General features: G+C 39.2%; 1 protein-coding gene and 1 long non-coding RNA gene across 3 annotated transcripts; one reads left to right on the top strand and one right to left on the bottom strand.

Moving 5' to 3' along the window:
* Positions 1 to 24: 24 nt before the first annotated feature.
* LOC121938183 (uncharacterized) lies at positions 25 to 4,786 on the bottom strand. Of its 2 annotated transcripts, none has more exons than XM_088079673.1 (3): positions 4,671 to 4,786; positions 2,196 to 3,606; positions 25 to 1,352 (listed from the first exon to the last, which is right to left on the bottom strand). In XM_088079673.1, exons 2-3 carry the CDS (start codon positions 3,600 to 3,602, stop codon positions 1,218 to 1,220), a joined length of 1,542 nt encoding a protein of 513 aa, XP_087935799.1. In that variant the 5' UTR covers positions 3,603 to 3,606; positions 4,671 to 4,786; the 3' UTR covers positions 25 to 1,217. The 2 variants fall into 2 exon arrangements, with proteins under 2 accessions (XP_087935799.1, XP_087935800.1); XM_088079674.1 differs by lacking the exon at positions 4,671 to 4,786 and adding an exon at positions 4,230 to 4,641.
* On the top strand, positions 2,566 to 20,371 carry LOC121950781 (uncharacterized). Its single transcript, XR_015776942.1, has 7 exons — positions 2,566 to 2,699; positions 2,822 to 2,878; positions 2,966 to 3,198; positions 3,551 to 3,623; positions 6,090 to 6,226; positions 12,828 to 12,904; positions 19,699 to 20,371. It is a non-coding gene; the product is annotated as an uncharacterized LOC121950781 (long non-coding RNA).
* Positions 20,372 to 22,082: the final 1,711 nt, after the last annotated feature.

Raw genomic sequence — 22,082 nt, 5'->3', positions numbered from 1 at the left:
AATGTCCTGAAAACACTCAAAGCTCTCACTGAAAGTGATATTTGTAACCGTAACAACATCTGTTCAACAGCTTCATAGGAAAGTCTAACCCGAAAATATTACAGGTCATCAACATGAGGAGGACGGTGGGATTCTCCTCTAAAAGTTCATTTTGGGACAGAGTTTCCTTCCTTTTATTATGTTTGATGAGATTTCTCTCTTAATGTTCCTAATAACCTCCATCATGACACGCTGAACGTTCTCGAAATCACTGACGGACTGACCGTCTTTAACTTTAACGTTAAACTCTGCAGGATTTTTCTAAAAATCTGTTTGGACTCCTGCAGAAATAATCCCTCTCAGTCAATATTTGGTGTTTTTTATCTGCACAGACTGCCTGCATTTCCTTTTTTTCCTCTTATTTTCTGTGTTCAGGACGTTTATGGACGCTCGGGTGAAGTCGGGACGACCAGGTGCCAGACTGTAAGCAGCGTCCAGGAGACCCGGCACCGAAAAATGGCAGAAAATAGCGAAGCGGGTTTGGCTTTCGCTTTCACGGATAAACAAACGAACATCCTGCAGAGTTTACCTTTAACAACACACCTTTCTACTCAAAGATAAAGTTCAGATTCAGTTTTAGCATCAAGAGCTGAATTTTCATTTACCTGTTAACCCTTCAAGGCCTCGGCAAATTGGCTCGAGCTCTTTCAAAAACATGGGAAGAAGGCAACGAGCAACAGAAGAACTGAACCAGAAATTAGCAAAAGAAAGTTTAAAAAAATACAAGAAAAAATACCTGAAAATTAGCACAAAAGAAACTACAACACAAACAAACCAAAAAAAGTCTAAAAACAACAAGAAAATGATTGAACAAAATTGCTTAAATTCATTAAAAAAAATTTTTAAAAATGTATAATTCTGATAATAAGAAGGCTAGCTGTCTTGATTTTGTGCTCTAGCTTAAAAAAAAAATCTATTTTCTTGCAATTTGTGGAACATTTCTTACGTATTTTTACATTTTTTTTCCCATGCTTCTGACAGAAATTGCACCAGTTTGCTCAGGGTTCAAAGAGATAAACACGTGTGAAAGGCATCTGCACATGAAAAGTGATGCTGCTTCAGGTTTTAAAGGGTTACTCTGACACGGAGCTGCGGTTTAACACAAGCTGCTTAAATACTTCAGACATTATAAGTGAGAATTAGTCGGTTAACTTTAATTTCCTGCTGCTCGTATGAGCTCAGTGGACCTTCTTGCTTCTCGTGTTTCTGCTCTGAGTGAGTTTCATCAGCGGAGACTCGGGTCTGGGGGACTGTCCCTCTCCCTTAGTCTTGAAAAAGAAGGACTCGTTGAGTCTCATCTGGACCGCCCTCACCTGAAGTCAAACAAAAAGTCTGTTTGTTACTCAACGTAGCACTTTGATGACCTCTTACGCAAATTATTCTGATTTAACAGAAACACATTTTTGTCATCAATTATCAGACACAACAGTTTAAAGAATATGAGAAAAAACCAAAACACAATTATTCCATACATACCCGGTCTGTGGCTCTGAACCAGGGGCCAATGTTTTTTCAGCATCGTTCCCTTCAGGGTCAACATATTTAAATATGCAGAAACTCATTTATACAGCCAGCTGTTTCAGGATTGTGCCTGAGAGCTCATTTCCCCACCAGCAAGTGAGGACTTTAATAAGAGTTACAGAAGCTTCTGTTAATACTTTTAGCATAAAAGAGGTGTCAGAGAGCATCACACAGCATCCGAAGAGAGCCTGTTATCAAAAAAAGTGCCAGTGGAGGATCTCCCGCACTCCTGACAGAGGTCCGAGCTAAGTCCCTGATGTCCTAAAATCCTAAAAACTTCCTACAATCCAAATATTTTGGATTTGGCCCAGTGCCACTATTGAGGCGCCTCCACCAGCAGGTCGGTTTGGTTCGGTCCAGTACACATTTTATTTTATTTTTTGGGGCGTTTTCATTGTGAAAAGCTGTGGGTGGTACCGTTTAGTTTTTTAACTGTCCTTCTTTGGTCCCCGCTCTGTTGGGATACTCGGCATGCTGATCCAGCACTAAAACGTGGAGCTACAAACGCTGCATATTGAAAGTCAAAGCGTACTGAACTGAACCAAACCGACCTGCTGGTGGAAACGCCCCAGAAGACACGCGTTATTTGGCGGGTAACTGCAGTAAACGGTAGGTGGAGTATCGTGTGGTCTCACCTGGACCAGGTCTAGCTTGCCGTTGCGACAGGGGGGGTCGTCCTCGCTGGAGGCGGTCGTGTCTGTCGATTTTGGCTCAGACTCTGACCTGGGGCTCGGAGTTGTTTCTCCTTTACGGTGCGTCCTCACAGACCACGGCTGTCCACCAGAAGGCTCTGTCTTTGCCTCTCTGTCTCTCGTGTGTGAAGATGGACGCAGGTTGGACTCTTTGTGTTCGACCTCGTCTGTCAAAGCGATGTTCAAACACGTCCCGAGGTCTTTTCTGACCCTCTCCGGCAGGCTCAGATCCAACGGCTTCAAGTCCACTAAGCGTGCCGTCAGTCTCGTTTTTTGGCAGAAGTTGAGGTACGAGGAGAGTTCAGTGCTGAAGAAGTTCTCCGTCTGTGTGGACGAGCTCGTCAGGGACATCGTGGGAGGCGCTGAGGGCTCATCTGACACACGTGGAGGACGCATCTTTGACCCTGCGCCATGCAGGGAGGAGTTTACGACGATTGGCTCATCCAGGTATGAATTCACCTCACTGGGTGTTTTATGTGATCCTTTTTCAAGTTTTGTGTTCTGGGTCTGAAAGGACAATTTTCCCTTTTTGGGATTCTCACGTGCTTTGTTTATCTTTTCTTCTTCAGTGAGAAGCAGCTGCGCTGTCATCAGCTTCTGCTCGCTTGTCTTTCCTCGATAGAAATGTAAGTCTTCCGGACATTTGTACGATCGGTCGAGATGCTGTTTTAGCAAAACTATTGACAACTCGTGTGCTTCCGTAAACATCTGAGGGCTTGAAGAAACTGCTTTGTCGCTGGTTTCACCGCTGGAGGGTTCGGAGGGCGACGCTCTGAACGTCTTCTGGGTGATGAACAGGTCCTGGCTGTTTATGTCCTCGCTGGTGCACTGAGATTCGTCACCGTGTGTTTGTCCGGTCGCTGTGATCTGTGAACGGCTCTCACAGACTCTCACAGCTTCATTCTGCAAGAAAACGCTCTCTTTAGGAGTCTGCTGAGCTGAAGAGGTAAGTTTAGGAAGTTTTGCACAGTCGTAGCCCGGTGACAAGTCAAACGCCACCTTCTTTTTTCTTTTGGTTTTCTTCGTGAGGTCTCTGTCAGGTTTTAGTTTGTCGCTTCTTTGTGGCGTCACAATGACCTCTGCTTGTGCCCTGCTGCCCTGTGTGATCACAAAACTGTCATCTAATCCCAAATTCAGCCTGTTTTTCTTTTTCTTCTTTTCTTTCCTTCCCTGCATTGCTTCTTTGAATTTTGAGCATTTCTTTTTCTTTTTCTTTTTCTTTTGGATGCTTTCATCCATTTTCACGTTGTTTTTGTGTTTAAGGCATTTTTTGTCCTTTTTTCTTTTTCCTTTCCCAGGTGTCAAAGTCCAGGGCTCCCAAAAGACGTCCGTCTCCTCACAGTCACTCATGGGTCTGCCCAACACAAAGAGGCAAGTGATTTTTTTACTCAATTTTAAAGTTTTAAAACTTCATACAGCAGTTTTGAATACATAGTTTGACTTAACCCTTTAAAATCTGAAATGAATACACTTTCCTTGTTGCCTTCAGATGTCTTTCATAATACTTTGAATTCTGAGCAAATTGGTGCAATTTCTTTTGAAAACAGGGAAAAAGGTAATGATCAGCTTTGTAAGAAATGTCCCATAAACTGCAAGCAATAAATTGATTTAGAAAATAATTTTTAAGAAGCTAGGGAAAAATAAAAAAGCAATATTAAAATTTGAAAGCTGTCCTCGTTGATAACACTGACAGCGTGTCATTTTCAGTTTTGATGATTGCTGAATGTGCATCAGCACCACTGAAAATAAGGAATAAGTCTTTAAATAATATAAATGATGATGATATAAACTTTTTACTTAAAATATCTATATTTTTAAAGTAGTAATTACTAGAATTTTAATGAGTAACTGTAATTTAATTACCTATTTTTTTCCTCAGTGCTGTAACTGATTACAGTTACATTTATTTTAATGCTGAAAAGTAGTAAGTAATAATTAATAAATGACGGGTAATAATAAATAAGTTTTCTAACACACCTTTAAATCAAGAAGGCCTCCCTTGGAGCTTAGGCGACCCTCAGTGGGGTCAGGACCCGCAGATTTGGAACCAGTAAACCAGCTAACCATTTTAGCGCGTATTTCCTTTCTAAAAAGATACATTTCAAAATAGTACATACATGGAGTCTACAACAATGTAACTAAACTGTAGCAAGTTGAGGAACAGATTGTGTGAACTACATTTTCTCACACGCATTTTTAAAAATTTAGTTAATATCTCAACGTTAGCTAAAAAACTGGTGGCAAAACACGACGGATTTGGCGAAAAACAGGCCGAAAACCAAACGTTTAGTCAGTATTTTCGTGGTTAAAAAAAGTGAACTTCTTTATACCAAACCAGTAATGTTGACCCATGTGCTGGCCGTAACATAAAATGTACACAATATATACGAAATAACCGAAAAAATAATCAATAATTACCTCAGAAAGCAGATTAACTCCAGCCGGTAAAGTCAGCTTCAGAGGGACCGTCAGAGTTCACGCTGCATTCAGGTGCTTCACGAAAAGAAAAGACTTCAGACAGACAACATGGACATCTCGGAGTTAAGGTCATATTTTAAAGAAACAAACAAACGTGAATTATTGTTTTATTATTATGAGTTATTTTAGCACATATACATGATAGATAAAAATAGCAAATGACTAATTAAATACTAAAAATATATTTGTATGTGGCTGCCCATTTCAGGGTTAAGTTCTCAATAATTTCGGATAGTACATGAAGGAAGCACCGTGCAGTACTGATTAGGAAAAAAACTGCTTGGTAAAGTTCATATAGTCTCTGAGTAAATGAAAAAAATGTTGCAAGAAGTGTTGCAATCATCCCCTGTCTCCAAAGCGTACAGTATAATTGCAGAGTGGATACTACTGCTAATTATTATTATTATAGTAATATATTAATAATACATATTATTATTACATTACTATAATAATCATAACAATAATAATGATAATGATGATAATAGTAATGATAACAATATTTAATAATCAAGTTTTTTATAGAACTTATCAAAACCAACGTTACAAAGTGCTGTCCACTTAAAATCACAAAAGACAGAAAATTTTTAAAAAACACAACACAAAAGAAAAATATAGGAATAACACACAGGAAAACATTAAAAACAAAACAAAACAAAATCGAATCAAAACAGCGCATTGTAAGACTCAAGTGCAATTTCAGGAGTAAGGTATTGATAAAATAATCATTTAAAAAGAGATTGACTGTTTCTAGTGTTTCCACATTTGTCCTTGTGGTGGCAGTGTTGCACTGCTCTGCGCTGCAAAGTTAACTTTGTGTGTGTGTGTGTGTGTGTGTGTGTGTATGAAACCAGAATATAAAGAGGGACATTAAAACAATATGAATTTCACAGATTTTATCATCCAGACTACAACAGACACTTCATTGCTTCCGAATGTTGCTCTCAAAAATAAATTGCACCATTTGAGCCCTGGTGAGGACTATAGACTAAAGTATTGTGGTCAATTTTCTCAGAATAATAAAAATATAGAATATATCAGTTGTATTAGGTGGATTGAACCAACACAGAGGCATATTTTCAGTCTTTTTTTGATGTTTGTAGTTTCATCTAAGCCCCATAGACGTCCAGAACTTGATTTCCCAGCAGCTTATATCTATACAGTATTAAATATTGTCAGAGAGCCGCGTGCCAGCCCGAGCAGACTGCATTCCCTCATCCATATTGCTGGAGATATTGCTCTGAGACTTTCTTGGCAGGGCCCCAACTTGTTTTAAAACTGCTTCTAGCTGTAATATATCCCGCTGCTCGCTACTTGACAGACCTGCTAATATAATTTTTTTCTTTTTTTCTCTGCTGCCAGGCCTTGAATACACCGGTGGAGCGCTGTAGCTGTGTACCCTTTTTTCACTGGGTCTGTTTACTCATGAGAGGTATCCATCATCTCTGACATCCTCCACAGAGCGCCGGGCTGAAGTGATACTGAGAGAGAAGACGCGTGTAAGTCAAACTGTTGTGTAGTGTAGCACAATAATTACATGATCTGTAAGTGGTGATTATTGATGTTTATGTGAAAAAGTAAAAGAAAAAGTAGTCGTCTAGATAAAGAAACACAAAGTTACATACTGAGATGCTTTTGACTGAACACACCAAGGCCATGAAAACAGTACTTTCTGCAGAACTACTTTTGCAGATTTAACCTCTTCACTCACACTCACACACACACACACACACATACACACATACGCATGCTGACCGTCCCGCTGCTCTGATTTAATTGTACAAAGCATTTGGGATTTGCGGTTCTCTAAAACAGGGATTCCCAACTTGCTTTGCTTCTGGGCCACTTTTACAAAATGGTAGGCCAGGGGCCAGTCACAGCTCGAAACATGTTTCTAGGATTTTAGGAAATCTCTGTGATTTTAAGACGTCTTTAGGACTTTAGGTGTTTCTAGGAATTTAGCATGTTTTTAGGATGTTTCAGGACATTATTACGATTTTAGGACGTTTCTAGGATTTTAGAGCGTTTCTAGGATTTTAAGGATTTTTGGGCGATTTTAGAACGTATCTTGGATTTTAGCATGTTTCTGGAATATTTGGATGTTTATAGGATTTCAGGATGTTTCTTGGATTTAAGGGCATTTCTAGGATTTTAAGAGGTTTCTAGGATTTTAGCATGTTTCTAGGATTTGAGGACATTTGTAGGATTTTAGGACGTTTCTTGGATTTTAAGATGTTTCCGGGATTTCAGGACATTTTTAGGATTTCAAGACATTATAAGGATTCTTGGATTTTAGCGCGTTAGGATTTTAGGACATTACTAATATTTCAGCGATTTTAGCGCTTCTAGGATTTTAGGACATTAGGGTCTTAACTAGGACCTCTGTTGGGTAGTGCAGGTTTATCACACTTTTTTCGATAAACAAGCTCTATTTTGATGCTTTCATTCACTCTGGCACTTTATGTATACTAAAAGTACAAAAGCTGTTCCCAGTGTGAATCACTTCCTTGTTATGTATTAGAAAATGGTTTGGGAGCCATCCAGCACCTTATTGGGGGCCAGATTTGGCCCATTAGCCTTAAATTGAGCATTACTGCTCTAAAAGTTGACCCTGTTTCAACTTCTCCCACCACTGCAACCTAGATACAAAACTCACAGACCAGAGAGGGGAGGATCGGCATTTTTGCTGCAACACCTGATTTGGTGTGAATGCAGCTGAAGTCCACGGCACTATATGAACACGCAGAGGGATCTGTGTTCAGCCTACAACTGAAATGAAAATGAAGTCCATGTAGCACACAGTGTGATGCCGTGTTTGCCAGAATCATGTTCCTGCACGTGTCGGGTGGACGCTGACTCAAAAATGACGGTGTGAATCACAGCTTTTGGTCCGATGGGTTGACGCCAGTGACACATACCAGAGTACAGTAACTGAGCACAGACCTGGTTCCAGGCCAGTCCTCACAGCACCCTGACTCATATCTCAAAAACATAAAAAAATTGACCAGGAGTCCGGTCCAAACAGGCTCAATGCTCCCCCAGTGACAGCACAGCCCCCTCACCAACAGGCGGCTCGGACTTGGCAGGAAGTTAGCAGGTCCCTGCCAGGGTTGTTACAACACTAATAACTTCTAAGCTTTCTGGGCAGTGAAGAAGCGCTCTCATAATCTCTACCATCAACATGAATGCTACTCAGCACTTCACCAGCAATTTGGCCTCAAATTGGCTTGGTTGTGCTATATCCTTTGGATATGTGCGCAAGGCCTCATGCAGTAGCTGGAGAGAATGTTAATGTGTTATATTTTCCGCCCATGGTGTATTTTTTGCATGCAGGAGCTCCTCGGTGCAGTGAAGCAGTGCACGATTCAGAGCAGCCTCTTTTCATGCCTCTCTGTAGGTCCCTACAGAAAAGCCTGTGCTTGGAAGGCAGCACGCGGGCGTCACTCAGCAGCAGAGCGAGGGGCTGCATGGCGTCCTCTGACACATTCTCCATCAAGCCCACTCCTCCCAGTGATATCTGACAGAGCTCTCATCAATCCCACACCTCTGCTGACCTTTTCAAAACCGCTCACCTGTTTACAGATACAGGAGTGTTGGGTGATGACTTCTTAGACCGCTTCAGGCTGTGTTTTTCAGGTTCGCTCTCCTGCTTTGTTTTGAAACGACGTCTTCAAGAGCGGTGACAGACTCGACAGAGCGCTCACAGCCTGGTGCTGATATTTGATGCTTCTTTTTTCTTTTTTTTATGTCTCCACCGAGGCTGGAGGCATTATGTTTTCGGGCTGTCTGTCAGTCCGTCTGTCTGTCTCATTCTTGTGGACGCAATATCTTGAACACCTTAAGAGAATTTCTACAAATTTGCACAAACATGCATTTTGACTCGGTCAGTATGTTTACATGATTTTAGAAAAAGTTGAATTATTGTGTTATTTAATTAATTATTGAGTCTGACTCAAACTGGACTTTTGATATACACGTAAATGTGTTAGTCTGACTGAAATTGAATTTCTCAAAGTCAGACTAACACAGCCAGATAATGCGGTTTGGGGTCGATTTACTCCTTCTTATATACATCTCAGTCAGACCTGGACTGGCCTAAGCGTTTTGTGCATGCTCCATAGTCTCCGTCTTGGCTCTGACCCTGAAGTCAAAGATAAGATGCGATGCGATAAGATAAAACTTTATTAATCCTGAAGGAAATTCTTCTGCCAGATTGCCCCAAAAACACAGCAGAGCATCAAATAAGTGAAAATAAAATACAAAGTGTCTGTTTAAAAGTAAAAAGTAATATTTCGCCTGGAGTTTAAAATTGCACAATAACATAAGTAAAGTAATATTGCACAAAAAATACTTCCGTTTTCCTTCCTGCAGAAGGGGGAGGAGTTAGACAGTTGGATTGCCATTGCTAGAAAAGAGCTCCTGTGGCGTTCAGTGGTGCTCCTCGGTGGTCTCAGTCTTCAGCTCATACCTCCACTAAAAACTCCAGTTCCACAGAGCAAGCTTTCCTGATGAGCTTATTGAGTCTGTTAGCGTCAGCGGCCTTCTGCCTGCTGTCCCAGCACACGACAGCGTGGAAGATGACGCTGGCCACCACCCAGTGGTAAACCATCTGCAGCGTGGTTCTGCAGACATCGAAAGATCTGAGTGTCCTAAAAAAAAATACAGACGCTCTGACCTTTCTTTTACACAGCATCTGTGTTTTTAGTCCAGTCCAGCTTATTGTCTGTATGGACGCCCACGTACTTGTACTCGTCCACAATGTCCACCTCTGATCTGTTGATGGTGACCGGGTTTGGACGGGTCCTTTGTTTCCTAAAGTCCACCAACAACTCCTTTGTCTTTGTGACACTGAGTTACAGGTGGTTTAGTCCACACAGCTAATCCGTAGAAGAAAGCAAAAAATTAGTCTGCGCCCTTCACACTCACAAGAAAACAAACCACATTTGAACCAAACAGCACCAGCTGTGCCAAATCACACCCATACTTTTTACACAATCCAAACTGCACGTATAAAACAAAGCACATACACGGCAATAAAAGTAAATCCATCCAGGCTGCACACCTTTATACATGCACTTCATAAAAGAATGTTTTCACTCATTAGTCTAATTACCATTGACCCATATACAGAGGTTATGCTAATGCAAAATTATCCCTCCTCAGTTTCCACTACATTAACAAAGTAAAAGCTTTCATTTCCACATTTTATTATCTCATCTTGTTTGTACGAATCCACTTAGAAGTCCATTTCATACCTGCCTCAGGACTCGCCAAGCTGAAGTCATGTTTGCCTATCTGCAATGATAGCTAATACTTTGAATTTTTATCTCCGCTCTACACACAGAAATGGAATAAAAATGTTAGTATAATGTATTCTTGAGCTGCCTACATACGACCCGCAGGAAACACGAAATGAGAATCCTCGTGCGAAATTTAATGACGTCTGAGATTTCAATGTCATTCTGTCCGGAGTTCTGATCGTTTCCTTGCTGAGCATAGGTTTCATCCAATTAGAAACAGGAGATTGGTCTTCTTTTTCTAGCCAGGAGAGCTTTCATTTCCACGCTGAAATATTGCTGATGTAGCATTTGCTGCTTAATCTGATAATCAGATCCCCAAGGACTCCAGTCTCCTGCCGTCTTTTTCTTGTCTCCCATGGACCCTTAATCCTCCTCTTTCATGCCCTCTCCTTCTCTTCCTGCAGCCTTTATCTTCTCCCTCTTCCTACTTTTCTCCCCCTTTTCTCCCCTTTCTTTTCCTCCCACCCGTCATCACTGCCAACAAAGACAAAAAGCTAAGCTCTTCTAATGCACCTGTTTGATGGACAGGCACAGGTCCAATGAAGCGTTGCCCTTAAATTAGGCCTCCGTGGTCACCTGGCAACGGTGTTAACGAAGTGTACCCTTCAATTAAATCTCAGCAGTTGCTCAGCAGAAGCGTGAGCCAATGAGGCGTGAGCAAAGGTTGACGCTGCATCATTACCGCGGCCCTGGAGTGCCTCGCCGGCTTTAATCACTCACTCTCCGTTTAGTGCTACGCTGCTGCGTGGATACGTGTGTGTTTATTATTGTGCATGCTCACGGCTCATTGCACGAGCCAAGTTTACAGCCTTTGATGTTATGAGAGGCTATGAGACTTGTTTATGAGGTGTTCATAGTAACTCCCCCAAACAATATAGGTGGCGAGATTGAGCTTTTATGGCAAGTCATCCATGGAAATGCTTTATCGCTTATAGAGACAAAGCGTGAAGCTGTTTTGATGTCTGCTCATGCATCGATGTAATCCTTTAAAAGGAGGCACTGCGTTAAAGGATGGATTCCTCTTAGTGTAGACACATCCTCTCTATAATGGTATCTATTAAAGAAAAGGGGGAGGCGGCAGGGGGAAGTGAATTAAAGAGAGGAGGTCTGAGTGAGGAGGAGTGAGAGGAAGAAGGAGGAGCAGCAGAGAGGATAATGAAAGAGTGTGAAGGAGGGAATGAGTGGGAGAAGGAGAGAGTCCATCCAGCTCCTTGTTGCCGTAACGAGACGGCAGAAAGCTGCCTGGAGGTGATAATTAGTGTTTCCTCAGAGGCCGGAGGCTGCAGAGGCCCACACATCTGCCCCCGGTGTAGCTCCACTACAGAGGACAAACTGCACCAGAAAGAGTTGACTGTTTTTCTTCGGTCTGCAGCGTTTTCCCCGTAGCATTCAGACCGTCAGGAGAAAATAAAGTCCTCCACTGAGCCCCAGAGACATTTTTACGGGGTTAGCATCTCTTTAAAGCACTCATGACGGTTTTGGGACATTTCAGGGGTGAAGGAGAACTTGAATCAGACTTGTTTTTTAAAAAAAACCCCAAATTCATTCAGATTCGCCCACTGAGCAATTTAATGTTGAAAAGATGTTTATTAAATGTCTATTATATTTCTAAACATTTGGATGTATTCATTTTTTTATACCTTTAGATTTCAGTTATACAAGGTTGAAAAGTGAACGGTTAGTAGATGTCGAGTCTTAGCTTGTATAAAAGAGTAAACAGCATCTGTTTACATAAACAATCAGAGTGTAAACGCAGGTTTATGCAGCACTTTTGTTCATTATTTGTATGTATTTTTGAGTGTGGCATGGTGGTGTAGTGGTTAACAGTCGCCCTACAGCAAGAAAATTTCAGAGCTCAGGTGCTTGCCATGTCTTTGCAATGCTAATTAGCTCATACTTGTTCATGCACGTTATTTAACGTCCCTCGACTCATCTGACTCAGCATGTCGGATCAAATACGTTATGTGGAGATAAAATCATTTTTATACTTTTGTTATTTGGTTGTTAGTGTTGTCAGGGTTTTACTGTACATCGGCCCGTTATCGTTATCGGCTGATTTTGGCTTTAAAATGAAGTATCAGAACTGGCCAACACACTTTTCTTATTTTGCACAATGAATGAATATTTCATACACTGAAAATCATTTTCATCAGAAACTTAATAATCACTAGAATTAGTAGTTTAAAAAAGTGAATATATCAATAACGGCCATATTGGCAATTTTTTGTTTTCTTAGAGTTTTTAAAGGTATATTTTCTTTAAAAATCACTAAAACTACACCATTTATCACAGCCAGAAACTGTAAAACAGAAATTATCCTTGGATTTTCTGATTTCTGGCAGTCTTTAAGCTTACTATGAGGGATGCTGGACTTTTGTTTGAACACACTTTGAATGTGATGTGTTGCCAGGCAAGGGGTGCAAGAAAAAAAAGGGTTCAGAAATCATGAAATCATGCAAAAGTGTTGAAATTTTGTCCATGACAATGCCTGATATTTGTATCACTCCTTGTGGATGTTGATATTATGTTTGTTTTATGCATATTCCTACGTATGGGTGTATGCTTCATTTATTTATATTTGTTCTTCTTTCTTTTATCGGAACTACACATCAACCAGACATAGCTTTTTTTGCTCGACTGCTGCATGTGACTACAAAGGGTAAAAAAAAACGACACATCACATCAGTCCCAGTTCCTGGCCCTGCTCCCCGTCTCTGGTTGACGCCTGGGCCAACCCCTGTCCCAGCCACTGTGCCCTCCCTGTGTATATACCTTTGTGTTTCCCTTTGTTCGTTGTCAGGTCCTGCTGCTGTTCACCTTGCACCTGTTCCTGAAGTATTCCTGCCTGTCTGCACCCATGTGCCTTCTTTGTTCCTGGTATGTTTGATTAGGTTTTCATTATATTCCATTTATATATTTTTTAAATTTTACAACATACTATACTGTACTGTTTTCGGCCAATTTTTCGACATGCTATATCATGATATTTTTGGCTATGTTTTCAACTTAGGATTTCAGCCATTTCTTCGACATGTGAAAATTTGACATGAAAGCTGAAAACAGCATAACATAGCGTGTCGAGACACGCCCTAGCATAGAATGTTTAAAAACAAAAATCAACCAAAAACACCATACTACAGCATGTTGAAAAAACAACAAAAATGCCATACTAGACTGCCAAAAAAGGTCAAAATATGACATCAGAATCAGAATCAGAATCAGAATACTTTATTCATCCCAAGGGAAATTCTGTTCGTAACAGTGCTCCGCTCAACAACAACAAACAGGTAAGAAAAACAAGACAATGCACATAGTGCACATAATGACAGAATAAAACTATATACATAGTGCAAAGAGCAGTGCGCAAACAGCTAAAACCGCATAAAATAGCGTGCCGAGACACGCCATAGCACAGAATGTTCCAAAAACCCTCAAAACCATCATATAGCATGTCAAAAAAAAAAAAAACATGGAACACAAACACAATAGTATGACGAAAAATGTCAAAATATAACATGTCAAAACAACAGCTGAAAAACACTTAAAATAGCTTGCCGAGACACGTCATAGAGGAAGAGAAAGTTTCAAAAACAGCAGGAAAAACACCTTAATATAGCATGTCCAAAAAACTGCAAAAAACACCAATAGTATAGGATGGCGAAAAATGTGAAAATATGACAGCTGAAAACCACTTGAAGGATTTTCGGGCTGTTTCAGATGTTTTTTCAACACTGTACACCATAACATGCCTCTACGTGCTATACTGAGTGGTTTTCAGCTGTTTTTGGGACATGTCAAATTTTGACATTTTCGCCGTACTATAGCCTTGCTATTTGGTGATTTTTTAACATGCTATTTTTTGGGTTTTTTTTGCGTGTTTGAATGCAATGGCGTGTCTCAGGATGTTATTTTATGCTGTTTTGAGGTGTTTTCAGCTGTTTTTATGACATGCCATTTTTTGACATTTTTGCCATACTATAGACTTGCTTTTTTGGTCATTTTTTCGACATGCCGAATTCAGGTGTTTTTGACGTTTTTTGCAACATTTTATGCTATGGCGTGTCTCTGCACGCTATTTAATGTTGTTTTTATCAGTTTTTAGCAGTTTTTTGGAAATGTAATTTTTTGGACATTTTTGCCATACTATAGCCTTGCTTTTTTGGTCTTTCTTTTTGACATGCCGAATTCGGGTGTTTTGGGCATTTTTTGCAACATTCTATGCTATGGCGTCTCTTTGCACACTATTATTGAAGGTTTAAGCAGTTTTTTAGAAATGTCATTTTTGGACATTTTTGCCATACTATAGCCTTGCTGTTTTGGTCTTTTTTTCGACATGCCAAATTCAGGTGTTTTTGGCGTTTTTTGCAACATTTTATGCTATGGTGAGTCTTGGCACACTATTCAATGTAGGTTTAAGCAGTTTTTAGCAGTTTTTTGGAAATGTCATTTTTGTACATTTTTGCCATACTATAGCCTTGCTATTTGGTGATTTTTTAACATGCTATTTTTTGGGTTTTTTTGCATATTTGAATGCAATGGCTTGTCTCAGGATGTTATTTTATGCTGTTCTGAGGTGTTTTCAGCTGTTTTTATGACATGCCATTTTTTGACATTTTCGCCATACTATAACCTGCTTTTTTGGTCATTTTTTCGACATGCTGAATTTCGGTGTTTTTGGCTGTTTTTTGCAACATTCTATGCTATGGCGCGTCTTGGCACACTATTTAATGTAGGTTTAAACAGTTTTTAGCAGTTTTTTGGAAATGTCATTTTTGGACATTTTAGCCATACTATAGCCTTGCTTATTTGGTCTTTTTTTCGACATGCCGAATTCAGGTGTTTTTGGCGTTTTTTGCAACATTTTATGCTATGGCGTGTCTCTGCGTGCTATTTCATGTCGTTTTCATCAGTTTTTAGCTGTTTTTGGGAAATGTCATCTTTTGCCATTTTTGCCATACTATAGCCTTGCTTATTTGGTCATTTTTTCCGACATGCCGAATTCGGGTGTTTTTGGCGTTTCTTTCTTGCAACATTTTATGCTATGGCGTGTCTCTGCACGCTATTTAATGTTGTTTTTATCAGTTTTCATCAGTTTTTTGGAAATGTCATTTTTTGCCATTTTTGCCATACTATAGCCTTGCTTTTTTGGGTCATTTTTTTGACATGCCAAATTTGGATGTTTTTGGCATTTTTTGCAACATTTTATACTATGGCGTGTCTTGGCACACTATTTAATGTAGGTTTAAGCAGTTTTTAGCAGTTTTTTGAAAATGTCCGTTTTTGCCATTTTTGCCGTACTATAGCCTTGCTTTTTTGGTAATTTTTTCCGACATGCCGAATTCGGGTGTTTTGGGCGTTTTTTGCAGCATCATTTGCTATGGCGTGTCTTGGCACACTATTTAACATAGTTTTCATCAGTTTTTAGCAGTTTTTTGGAAATGTCATATTTGGACATTTTTGCCATAGTATAGCCTTGCTTTTTTGGGTCATTTTTTACCGACATGCTGAATTCTGGTGTTTTCGGCGTTTTTTGAAACATTCTATGCTATGGCGTGTCTTGGCACACTATTTTATGTTGTTTTCATCAGTTTTCAGCTGTTTTTGGGAAATGTCATTTTTGGATGTTTTTGCCATACTATAGCCTTGCTGTTTTGGTCTTTCTTTTTGACATGCCGAATTTCGGGTGTTTTTGGCGTTTTTTTTGCAACATTCTATGCTATGGCGTCTCTTTGCACACTATTTCATGTAGGTTTAAGCAGTTTTTAGCAGTTTTTTGGAAATGTCATTTTTTACTATTTTTGCCATACTATAGCCTTGCTTTTTTGGTCATGTTTTCGACATGCTGAATTCAGGTGTTTTTGGTGTTTTTTTGCAACAGTCTATGCTATGGCGTGTCTCTGCACACTATTTTATGTAGGTTTAAGAGGTTTTTAGCAGTTTTTTGGAAATGTAATTTTTGGACATTTTTGCCATACTATAGCCTTGTTTTTTTGGTAATTTTTTCCGACATGCTGAATTCGGGTGTTTTTGGCGTTTTTTTGCAACATTCTATGCTGTGGCGTGTCTTGGCAAACTATTTAATGTAGCTTTAAGCAGTTTTTTGCAGTTTTTTGGAAATGTCATTTTTTTACCATTTTTGCCATACTATAGCCTTGCTTTTTTGCTCTTTTTTTCGACATGCCGAATTCGGGTGTTTTTGGCGTTTTTTGAAACATTCTATGCTATGGCGTGTCTTGGCACACTATTTAACATCGTTTTCATCAGTTTTTAGCAGTTTTTGGAAATGTCATTTTTGGACATTTTTGCCATACTATAGCCTTGCTTTTTTGGTCATTTTTTCGACATGCCGAATACAGATGTTTTTGGCGTTTTTTGCAACATAATATGCTATGGCGTGTCTTGGCACACTATTTTAAGTAGGTTTAAGCAGTTTTTAGCAGTTTTTTGGAAATGTCATTTTTGGACATTTTTGCCATATTATAGCCTTGCTTTTTTGCTCTTTTTTTTCCGACATGCCGAATTCGGGTGTTTTTGGCGTTTTTTGAAACACTCTATGCTATGGCGTGTCTTGGCACACTATTTAATATCTTTTTCATCAGTTTTTAGCACTTTTTTGGAAATGTCATTTTTTACCATTTTTGCTATACTATAGCCTTGCTGTTTTGGTCATTCTTTCGACATGTCGAATTCGGGTGTTTTTGGCATTTTTTTGCAACATTCTATGCTATGGCGTCTCTTTGCACACTATTTAATGTAGGTTTAAGCAGTTTTTAGCAGTTTTTTGGAAATGTCATTTTTTTACCATTTTTGCCATACTATAGCCTTGCTTTTTTGGTAATTGTTTCCGACATGCCGAATTCGGGTGTTTTTGGCGTGTTTTGCAACATTCTATGCTATGGCATATTTTTGCACAGTATTCAACGGCGTTTACACCAGTTTTTAGCAGTTTTTTGGAAATGTCATTTTTGGATATTTTTGCCATACTATAGCCTTGCTGTTTTGGTCTTTCTTTTTGACATGCCGAATTTCGAGTGTTTTTGACGTTTTTTTGCAACATTCTGTGCTATGGCGTCTCATTGCACACTATTTCATGTAGGTTTAAGCAGTTTTTAGCAGTTTTTTGGAAATGTAATTTTTTGCCATTTTTGCTATACTATAGCCTTGCTTTTTTGGTAATTTTTTCCGACATGCTGAATTTTGGGTGTTTCGGGTGTTTTTTGCAACATTCTATGCTATGGCGTGTCTTGGCACACTATTTAACATCGTTGTCATAAGTTTTTAGCAGTTTTTTGGAAATGTCATTTTTTACCATTTTTGCCATACTATAGCCTTGCTTTTTTGGGTCATTTTTTCGACATGCCGAATTCGGGTGTTTTTGGCGTGTTTTGCAACATTCTATGCTATGGCATATTTTTGCACAGTATTCAATGGAGTTTACACCAGTTTTTAGCAGTTTTTTGGAAATGTCATTTTTTGCCATTTTTGCCATACTATAGCCTTGCTTTTTTGGTCTTTTCTTCGACATGCCGAATTCGAGCGTTTTTGGCATTTCTTGCAACATTTTATGCTATGGCGTGTCTCTGCACGCTATTTGATGTTGTTTTTATCAGTTCTCATCAGTTTTTTGGAAATGTCATTTTTGGACATTTTTGCCATACTATAGCCTTGCTTTTTTGGTCATTTTTTCGACATGCTGAATTCGGGTGTTTTTGGCGTTTTTTGCAACACTCTATGCTATGGCGTGTATTGGCACACTATTTTATATCGTTTTCATCAGTTTTTAGCAGTTTTTTGGAAATGTCATTTTTGGACATTTTTGCCATACTATAGCCTTGCTTTTTTGGTCAATTTTTCGGCATGCTGAATTCGGGTGTTTTTGGCGTTTTTTGCAACACTCTATGCTATGGCGTGTCTCTGCACACTATTTTATGTAGGTTTAAGAGGTTTTTAGCAGTTTTTTGGAAATGTCATTTTTGGACATTTTTGCCATACTATAGCCTTGCTTTTTTAGTCATTTTTTTCGACATGCCGAATTCGGGTGTTTTTGGCGTGTTTTGCAACATTCTATGCTATGGCGTGTATTGGCACACTATTTTATATCGTTTTCATCCGTTTTAAGCAGTTTTTTGGAAATGTCATTTTTGGACATTTTTGCCATACTATAGCCTTGCTTTTTTGGGTCAGTTTTCTGACATAATGAATTCGGGTGTTTTTGGCGTTTTTTCCAACATTCTATGCAATGGCGTGTCTCTGCACGCTATTTAATGTCGTTTTCATCCGTTTTTAGCAGTTTTTTGGAAATGTCATTTTTGGACATTTTTGCCATACTATAGCCTTGCTTTTTTGGTCATTTTTTCGACATGCTGAATTCGGGTGTTTTTGGCATTTTTTGCAACACTCTATGCTATGGCGTGTCTCTGCACACTATTTTATGTAGGTTTAAGAGGTTTTGAGCAGTTTTTTGGAAATGTCATTTTTGGACATTTTTGCCATACTATAGCCTTGCTTTTTTGGTCATTTTTTTCGACATGCCGAATTCGGGTGTTTTTGGCGTTTTTTGCAACATTCTATGCTGTGGCGTGTATTGGCACACTATTTTATATCGTTTTCATCAGTTTTTAGCAGTTTTTTGGAAATGTCATTTTTGGACATTTTTGCCATACTATAGCCTTGCTTTTTTGGTCAATTTTTCAGCATGCCGAATTCGGGTGTTTTTGGCGTTTTTTGAAACAGTCTATGCAATGGTGTGTTTCTGCACACTATTTAATATCGTTTTAATCAGTTTTCATCAGTTTTTTGGAAATGCCATTTTTTGCCATTTTTGCCATACTATAGCCTTGCTTTTTTGGGTCAGTTTTCTGACATACTGAATTCGGGTGTTTTTGGTGTTTTTTCCAACATTCTATGCAATGGCATGTCTCTGCACACTATTTAATGTCGTTTTCATCAGTTTTTAGCAGTTTTTTGGAAATGTCATTTTTGGACATTTTTGCCATACTATAGCCTTGCTTTTTTGGTCATTTTTTCGACATGCTGAATTCGGGTGTTTTTGGCGTTTTTTGCAACATTCTATGCTATGGCGAGTCTTGGCACACTATTCAATGTAGGTTTAAGCAGTTTTTAGCAGTTTTTTGGAAATGTCATTTTTGTACATTTTTGCCATACTATAGCCTTGCTTTTTTGGTCATGTTTTCAACATGTCATATTATTTCGTTTTTGGCTTTTTTGCAACATTCTATGCAATGGTGTGTCTGTGCATGCTATTTAATGTCGTTTTCATAAGTTTTTAGCAGTTTTTTGGAAATGTCATTTCTTGCCATTTTTGCCATTTTTGCCATACTATAGCCTTAGTTTTTTGGTCATTTTTTCGACATGACCAATTTGGGTGGTTTTGTGTTTTTTGCAACATTCTATGAAATGGCGTGTCTCTGCGCGCTATTTTATGTCGTTTTCATTAGTTTTTAGCAACATGCTAATTTATGTTTTTTTAGGCAGTTTTTTCAACACTGTATACTATAATATGCACCTACACCCTACACTAAGTGGTTTTCAGCTGTTTCTTGGACATGCCAAATTTTGACTTTTTCGCCATACTATAGCCTTGTGTTATAGGCGATGGGTTTGTTTTTGGTAGTTTTGTGCATGGGTACTGTTGCAGTCTCATTTTTCAGGCACTGTGACTGATGACTTCATTGGAGTTCGCCACGTCGTCTGGGATTTCTTCCTTTCATGCCTTGGGGTTATTTCCTGCCAGTGGCTCATTTCTCCTCCTCCTGCTGCACGCCGTCTCATGAGCAATCGGGTGGTGCAGGTGGTCTCCCCTTCCTCCATTCTGATGAGCGCCTTCTCCAATCATGTGTTTTGTGTTGGCTATTTAAGACTGCCATACCTTTTGCCAGGGACGGCTGTTCTTCCCCATGAGCAGTTCGCCTCAGTATTGCGCTGGCGTGAGTGATGTAAACTTGTGATTGTGAACTCTGTACTTCATGTTAACTTGCGTACAAGGGAGCTGGGCTCTAGATTAGCTTTACATTGTATTTCATGTTTAACACATGTTGTTGTCGCACAACACGCAGGTAACTCTTTGTCTAGCACAGGAGGCCTTAGGGGTGGCTGTGCTATTTGTGTTTTTGACAACAGGCGAAGTTGTAGTAATCTGCGGGGTGGGTTTGGTAGGCTTGAAGGGTATTTTTTTGGTTTATTGATTTGCCTCCACTCGCCGCCCTCTACCTTTGTTTGTTTGTATGTGTGTGCGGCCCATTTGATGCTGGGCCAGTTCATTCATTCATGCTTGTGCTGAAAAATAAACGGCTGTCGCGCCTATTCAAAAACATGGTGCTGTGTTGCTTTCCTTTGTCCCTCCCTCCCTTAACACCTGTGGATTGTAACACCTTGACTTTTGGTTATTTTTTCAACATGCAATTTTTTGGGTTTTGGGTGTTTTTTCATGACTGTATTCTATAAGATGCCTCTAGATGCTGTAGTAATTGGTTTTAGCTGTTTTTTAGACACTTCAAATTTTGACATTTTTGCCACACTATAGCCTTGCTTTTTGGGTCATTTTTTCGACATGCCGAATTCGGGTGTTTTGGCATTTTTTCCAACATTCTATGCTATGGCGTGTCTCTGCACGCTATTTAATATCGTTTTCATCAGTTTTCATCAGTTTTTTGGAAATGCCATTTTTTGCCATTTTTGCCATACTATAGCCTTGCTTTTTTGGTCAATTTTTCGGCATGCTGAATTCGGGTGTTTTTGGCGTTTTTTGCAACACTCTATGCTATGGCGTGTCTCTGCACACTATTTTATGTAGGTTAAAGAGGTTTTTAGCAGTTTTTTGGAAATCTCATTTTTGGACATTTTTGCCATACTATAGCCTTGCTTTTTTGGTCAATTTTTCGGCATGCCGAATTCGGGTGTTTTTGGCGTTTTTTGAAACAGTCTATGCTATGGCGTGTCTTGGCACGCTATTTAACGTCGTTTTCATCAGTTTTTAGCAGTTTTTTGGAAATGTCATTTTTTGCCATTTTTGCCATACTATAGCCTTGCTGTTTTGGTCATTTTTTTCGACATGCCGAATTCGGGTGTTTTTGGCGTTTTTTGTAACATTCTATGCTATGGCGTGTCTTGGCACACTATTTTATATCGTTTTCATCAGTTTTTAGCAGTTTTTTGGAAATGTCATTTTTGGACATTTTTGCCATACTATAGCCTTGCTTTTTTGGTCAATTTTTCGGCATGCCGAATTCGGGTGTTTTTGGCGTTTTTTGAAACAGTCTATGCAATGGCGTGTATTGGCACACTATTTTATATCGTTTTCATCAGTTTTTAGCAGTTTTTTGGAAATGTCATTTTTGGACATTTTTGCCATACTATAGCCTTGCTTTTTTGGTAATTTTTTCCGACATGCTGAATTTCAGGTGTTTCGAGTGTTTTTTGCAACATTCTATGCTATGGCGTGTCTTGGCACGCTATTTAACGTCGTTTTCATCAGTTTTTAGCAGTTTTTTGGAAATGTCATTTTTTGCCATTTTTGCCATACTATAGCCTTGCTGTTTTGGTCATTTTTTTCGACATGCCGAATTTGGGTGTTCTTGGCGTTTTTTGCAACATTCTATGCTATGGCGTGTCTTGGCACACTATTTTATATCGTTTTCATCAGTTTTTAGCAGTTTTTTGGAAATGTCATTTTTGGCCAATTTTGCCATACTATAGCCTTGCTTTTTGGTCATATTTTTCCCGACATGCCGAATTCGGGTGTTTTTGGCGTTTTTTGAAACAGTCTATGCAATGGTGTGTTTCTGCACACTATTTTATATCGTTTTAATCAGTTTTCATCAGTTTTTTGGAAATGTCATTTTTTGCCATTTTTGCCATACTATAGCCTTGCTTTTTTGGTCAATTTTTCGGCATGCTGAATTCGGGTGTTTTTGGCGTTTTTTGCAACACTCTATGCTATGGCGTGTCTCTGCACACTATTTTATGTAGGTTTAAGAGGTTTTTAGCAGTTTTTTGGAAATGTCATTTTTGGACATTTTTGCCATACTATAGCCTT

The sequence above is a fragment of the Plectropomus leopardus genome, chromosome 7 (assembly GCF_026936395.1).
Source record: "Plectropomus leopardus strain MGB_pleo_1.0 chromosome 7, ASM2693639v1, whole genome shotgun sequence".
In the NCBI taxonomy this organism is placed as follows: domain Eukaryota; kingdom Metazoa; phylum Chordata; class Actinopteri; order Perciformes; family Serranidae; genus Plectropomus; species Plectropomus leopardus.
The sequence above is the reverse complement of the archived record's forward strand: the minus strand, read 5'-3'. Positions and strand labels throughout refer to the sequence as shown.

Excerpts from the sequence above, each read along its gene's own strand:
- LOC121938183 (XM_088079673.1), bottom strand. The coding sequence starts at position 3,602 with ATGAGTGACTGTGAGGAGACGGACGTCTTTTGGGAGCCCTGGACTTTG. Across the intron at positions 1,353-2,195 it reads GCAAGCTAGACCTGGTCCAG|GTGAGGGCGGTCCAGATGAG; the intron begins GTGAGACCACAC and ends GTTTGACTTCAG.